Source organism: Pristis pectinata, chromosome 1, assembly GCF_009764475.1.
Source record: "Pristis pectinata isolate sPriPec2 chromosome 1, sPriPec2.1.pri, whole genome shotgun sequence".
Lineage (NCBI taxonomy): Eukaryota > Metazoa > Chordata > Chondrichthyes > Rhinopristiformes > Pristidae > Pristis > Pristis pectinata.
The window spans coordinates 47,295,107-47,301,742 of NC_067405.1; the positions used below are offsets into that span (position 1 = coordinate 47,295,107).

At 39.6% G+C, this 6,636-nt stretch overlaps 1 protein-coding gene across 1 annotated transcript; it reads left to right on the plus strand.

The window, feature by feature from the left end:
- The first annotated feature begins 4,534 nt into the window (after positions 1 to 4,534).
- Positions 4,535 to 5,875, plus strand: LOC127572055 (homeobox protein Hox-D1-like). Its single transcript, XM_052018904.1, has 2 exons — positions 4,535 to 5,111; positions 5,471 to 5,875. Exons 1-2 carry the CDS (start codon positions 4,535 to 4,537, stop codon positions 5,833 to 5,835), a joined length of 942 nt encoding a protein of 313 aa, XP_051874864.1. The 3' UTR covers positions 5,836 to 5,875.
- Positions 5,876 to 6,636: the final 761 nt, after the last annotated feature.

Consider the following 6,636-nt stretch of genomic DNA (forward strand, 5'->3'; position numbering starts at 1 on the left):
TATTTACGTGAAGGCCAAAAACCTACGTTAATTATTGCTTATTTGGTACCGTTATAAACTATAAATTCAAAATAAATTATTAATCCTCTGCAAATAATCACTAATTTCACTTTTGAATATTATCGCAAAAATAGTAAACACTTTTCAGTATAATTAATTGTAATGTGTTTTTCCATCTGCATTAAATGCTGATGAAATTAGCAATAAACTCACTTAATTCTTTCTCCAACTCAAAATGTTGTGCATTCGTTCCACTACAGTAAGGTCATCCTGTCCAGCTCATTCACAGTAACAAGTGACTCTTTAACCCGGCATATGTTATGAAGATTTTGCTATTTTAGTTAGTAGAAAACAATAAATGTTACCCAAAAATATTAAACTCCCACTCCGAATAAAAGGCGTGAGTTCATTGTTTACTGTTCTTGGTAATAAACAGCAGCTCTCCAGGAACCCTTGAGCAAATGGTCATGTGACTGCAAAATCAGTCATCATATTTCATGTTTATATTGACAACTAGCTGGTATATTTACAACCACTATTTCCGTTTATTTTACAAACGTGAAGGCTGTAAAAGCGCAATTGTAAATGAAAAGGAAGGCTAATTTTGGAATTTGAAACAACATACTAGCAAATAAGGAGTTCTGTTGAAAGACTTGCACCTAACTCTGGATGCATGGCTGTCAGTGGGGCATTGTTAAGAGTTCATCAATCATGAAATCTGCACTTTTCCCTCGACAGCAGTTCCTCCTACTTTAAAGCAAGCCAAGGCCAGCTGGGATCCCTCCAGCAACCGCTGCCAAAGCGGACAAATGCGAAAACGAATAACACACCAGTCTAATCACACCACAGACGAAACCTTCTGTACGGCCAGCCTTCGACAAATCTGGATCCCTCGTTACTGCTCGTTAAAGAGGGTAAAACGTTTCAAGGACATCAAAAATTCTGGCATGGATGTGAAAGCTATGTGTGCTTAAATTATTTTCATGTATGACTGCTTTTGTGGTATTGGGTCATTTGCATTAACCTTTTAAAAAGTGGCACTAATAGATGTAGGTTCAAGGAATCCCTAAAGTATAAAACACACTATATTTTATTTACAACCTTCCATTTTCTCTTGTCGATTCACAGTACAGTTAATGAAAAACTAATATGATTGCTATTTCTGTCGGAGAAGTACAATGACTGGAAGAAAACCGAGACTTCTGTTTTTGGTGTTTAATAAAGAACGCAACTTAGGAAGGTAGGATCGCTCATTTCAATCGCCCCAAAAATAAAAGCAAAGCTATTTCAGGGACAATATTGGGATTCCTGAAAAGAAGCTGCAAAACGTAAAAGCAACTTCGAACTGAATGTTTATATTTCCAAACTGATCCTTTCATCTCCAGGAGCCGGTCGCCTTCCCTCCCCACCACCACCCCCCCAACTCCCCCCACCCCACCCGCAACTCCGCCCCATATGGTTACAGTGTTAAAATGGAAGCTAACCTCGTACGTATCTAGGTTTTTATTGGAAAGCGTGGGAAAATTGCTGACATAGTTATTTTATCATAAAAGCCCATTACCAACTGAGTAAGTAATGTGTACTTGGAAAACTTTTATCTCCAAATCGTTGGCCAAGTACTGAGAAGCCACATCCTCTGCGTCAGACGCTTAACTGTCTAGCATCTAGTGAATCCATATGCTTAACTGCCGTGAATATGAAAAAGCGCGCCATTCTTTAAATCTATATGTACACTTCGATTTGGGATTCGTCCAACACAATGTAGTAGTGTGAGCATAATCTGTGATAAAATAAGCGTGTTCTCCGCTTCTGATGTGTGCACAATACCATCTTCAGTCATTTTCGCCTAATACTACCAGTATCAAATGATCTGCTTTCAGATTTATTGCAACTAGTTACAGAAGAGTTTCTAAGAGTTGATAGTATTTCAAACAAAAATAGTTCCATGTTTCTAGAAGTAACCAAGCACGTGGGTCTGTTACAGCCCATTCATTAAAAATGAAATTGCGATTAAATTAAATAAATATTCAAAGGGCTGCCTGCTTATTCAAATAATCAATCAAAACTGTAAGGCAGGTTTGCGTGCAGCGGTCAAAACAAAGCAACATCATAAAACTTCCAAAATTATTTGGATATGGAACACATACATTTTCGAAGAAGTTTTGGAAACCGGAGTTTACTTTTTGTATTTGTAAATTACACTTAATAAACTGTAATGGTCATCCGTAAAATAAATGATTGGGCAATATATCATGTTAAATTATGCAAATAAGTGTTTCAAAGTGATCGTCATTATATCATTGAATGTTAAACATACAGACGTGTACTATGACACGAATACCAGCATAAATGACTAGGCATTTGCTCTGGATCCCCATTTTTCACAGTAGCTCAGTAAGTGCCCATCGTCGCATTTCAAAGAACAATCTAAATATATCGATATAAACAAAATGATTGTGCTTGCATCTGAGAAGCAACAAAAGGGAAGCAGTCCATTTTTAATAATATCATTTAAATAAGAAACAACATGTTAATTTAGCTGCTATATTTTAACTGTGATTATGTTTCAAAAGTATTTCATTGGCGTTTTGGGGCGTGCTGAATGGGACGCGATAGGCGCTGTATAAATGCAAATCGCTAATACGCTGTTATTACGCTTTTCTTCTTTTAAATTTTAGAATGCTGCTTATGTCCTTCACAAAAAAAACGAAAAAAGACATATTAGCAAAAGACAAATGTGAAGTGAATGAGAATGCGCATATGCTGAATTGTGTATGCAGGAATTTAGTCATTTGCAAATCCCGTGGTAACTGTATGCTTTCAAAGCCCTCAAACTCACTTACTTCTGAATTATGCATAACAGTTTTTTTTTGATCTGGCCACAACATGGACGGGAAAAGCTTTTCCAAACGAAGCTTTTACTCAAACCGCAGAACAGCAACATAAACTCAAACCATCACCAAGATCCAATTGCGAGGGGGCACGAGTACAGAAAGTAAAGAACCAGCTCGAATTGCCGCCTTTAAAAATTAAGGCAGAGGGATTAGAATTCACTTGAGGATTGGATGGATGGACAGACATGAGGGGAAAAAAGCACAAATATAGAGACAAGCAGACATACTAATGCTGTCAACAGTTATTTTAAATTCAGAACACTTCATACGGTCATATATTTGCAGTCCTTTTATACTACTAAAGAATTTTCCTTCAAATAGCTGTAGTCCTTGGCCATAACACACACAGGCAAAAGACACAGTGCCAACAAGCTATTGAAATGAATTAGAACGCATACTGCCCCTGGCGATTAAAAAGAACAAGTCTATCAGCATTGTACATGCATTGCTAGAGAATGCTTTGACAGGCGAGTGGCTTCCATTCACTTTTTTACCACGGAGAAATACCAGGGCAGAATGAGACGATTGAATTAAAATATTAATTTGTAGTATCGATTTCTCCTACCGAATTTAATGACTCCATTAGACAGTTCGGATTTTTTTGGTTTAAAAAGAACTTTTTATCCTAATTGAAAATGACATGTTTAATTTCATATTTACCTTGATTTGGATATTTCTTACGGTATGTCACAAAACCCTAACATACAGCAGGGTTCGAGGAGAATTCGGGTTAGCCACGGCTGAAACTGGTCAGTCAAATAACCAAGCCAGTGGCAGCAAAGGAAGGTCCTAGTTTCTATTTCAGCCTGCTATTTTACATTGTTAACATTCGGAAGTCCGCGATTCGCAGGATTATCAGACGTAATTTGAGAGTTTCTTTTAAACAACTCGACCTTTTAACCATTCCCAAAAAGCATTTAACAGACCTGACTATGGCATTGGTTGGTAATGCTGTGAGGAAAACGCGCCTACCAGAGAGTAGACTTTAAATTATAAAAAGTATTTGCTTGCGATGAACTGCAGACTGTACACCGAGTTGCAGAACGGAACCCTGCCTGAACTCCTGAAACTATTTAATCGGCCTGTTGGGTGGTTTCTGTCATTTTCCCTTCATTTCTGATTTGTTGGTGATGTAACTATAGTAACTCATTTCGTGACTCTGCCATGATTGCACCCCTATTTGGATGATCTCCCTGTCATCGAGCAACTCCTGACAGCAGACGGAGTGCCCTGCACTGTATGCGCCACCACCACACTCTCATTACTCTGTAGCAGTCATAGGCGAACCCGGGTAACAGCAAGGTCCTACCTCTCAAAGGGCTTTCGGAGAACCGACCGCTGCATGGGCTTGGCCAGCGGACGTCCCTGCGCGCTGTGCTGATGATGTGATCCTAATGGAAAATGAGGGGATTGAAGAGTCCACTCCTTTCGGTGATAAGCGAGAACCTCCGACCGCCATGGAATAGCTCTGCTTATGGTTGCTGTGATTGGAGGGCTGTGGCCACATGACTTCCTTGCTCTATATTAGGAATATTTACTTCCTCTGCGTTGCAAGTGAAGGATCTGCTATGGTGATCGGGGATAGACAGTAATCAAGCAGCGCCAAACATTCCATTCTCCTCCAGCCCATCTTTGGAAGAATGAACTCTTATTTAGAATATATTCCCAGTGCAGATATTCTGACGTTTTCGCCAAAGTTCTGTCACAGTAATTCTTCATCTGTCTCGTTGAAGCAGTGCTCCGGAGAAGGTCGGTACATAGCACTTGGACCGGAAGGTGATCCATCTCCCAGCCATCATCACCTTAATCACCTTCATCAGGCGGTACCAGCTAACCTCGAACTTTCCTATAACTCCTCTTCAACTGCAGATATTAACCTCTTACCTCAGAGTAATCACGGCTGTGACTTTGCTTATGCTGCTAACCAGGAGTTGGATGACACTGGGGGACTTATCTCATACACCACCTCTGTTTACTCAGGAGGCGCTTCTTTCCCGCTTGGTGCGCGCCGGCACGACTACAACGTCTTTGGTGAACAGGAGCAGGAACAATACCAAAGCTATGGCAAGGAGTTCCCAAACTTTTACTCCGGGCAATATCAGAGTCTATCCCCTTCTCAGGGCGTTTACCAAAGGCCAGAGTCTCCCACAATTGAAAAGATCCTTACTGCAAATACCTTCGATTGGATGAAGGTGAAGAGAAATCCTCCCAAAACAGGTCAGTATAAACTCATGTAGGTGACAATGCTCAACTTCTTCATCTAATGAATCTGCGGTCGTGTGGGTGCCCTTTGCAAGATGCATTCAAAGCAATAATTTAGTGTTAACCCTTTCTTAGGCAATCTCATTAAATCGAGACAAACTGATCGGTAAGAATGAGGTCATTGCTGTTTGATTCGGTCCGCTGTCCACGTTCATATTGACGGCATGAATGTTGTTTGAACTTCAGAACAGTAAACCACGCATTCTAAATACAAATTGCACAGGAAAAAAAGTGCCAATGCTGGAACGTGCTTACTAACTTGTTTGTGCTTTCCACGAAACATTATGCCTAACTATACTGTATGTCTTTTGTAGCTAAACCAACCGACCACGGAGTCGCCAGCCCTCCCAACACAGCACGTACAAATTTCACCACCAAACAACTGACGGAACTGGAGAAGGAATTTCATTTCAGTAAATACTTAACACGAGCCAGGCGTGTGGAAATAGCTAACGCCCTGCAACTCAGTGAAACCCAGGTGAAGATTTGGTTTCAGAACAGAAGAATGAAGCAAAAGAAGAGAGAGAGAGAAGGCCTCCTCGTCAGTCTAACCTGTTTAGGCGGTAGTCAGGACTCACCGTTCACAGAAACTTCTGAGAAATCCGACCCTACCTCGCCATTGCCTTCGCCACCAACAAAGAGCACGTCAGAAACTCCGAACCTTGCTGAATTGAATTAACTGTTCTGAAAAATAATCAAGACTTAGTTCTCAAACCGCATAATTTACACAAAAATACCTGCTCAATGTATTCGAATCACTTAGCACACGACAACATTTTTCACATTTATTGTACAGCTGCCAGAAAGTGGAACATTTGTATATATTGGTTTGAGATGATTTTAAATGCTGTAGTTATTGAACTGGACGTTCTGAAGTTTGGTCAATATTTTCACTTTGACCTGCAATGTACGTTCACAAATGTACCATTAAAAGTTAAAAGCAAACGTGAAACCTTATGTATGAGTCAACTAGTGACAGTAAACATTCTTAATACGTTTGCACAAGCAGTGGGTCAGATGTTTTAGTAAAGTCTGACCATGAACAGGCTGTCACAGTGTTGCAGGTTTAGTTCTCTATATACTGCCTTGTGAGATTGTTACTTGTGTGAAGTAAATGGTTTACATGTATGGTATTTTTATTGATTTACGTGTGATGACAATGAGAATGTAACGTAGCATGTTTGACACAGCTCCTCAATGAGTGGAATTTGCACAATTTATGCCTCAGGTTGAAAGGTTGCGGTTGCTGCTATGTAACACTGTGCCTATCTACAATTCCTTCACTAGTAAATATGATACTTGGTTACTCTACCTCGGTTATACCACTGTGTTAAAGAAAAATGATGATCAGGTTGTATTCTGCTTTATTTTATGAATTGACTTAAAAACCTGTAATTTTTAATCTGCAACAGGAAATGATTTGTCAGCTTTAGTAATTGTTATTGTACAAAACAATGTCCGAAGTTGAGAACATAAAAAT

Excerpts from the sequence above, each read along its gene's own strand:
- LOC127572055 (XM_052018904.1), top strand. The coding sequence starts at position 4,535 with ATGAACTCTTATTTAGAATATATTCCCAGTGCAGATATTCTGACGTTT. Across the intron at positions 5,112-5,470 it reads GAGAAATCCTCCCAAAACAG|CTAAACCAACCGACCACGGA; the intron begins GTCAGTATAAAC and ends TGTCTTTTGTAG.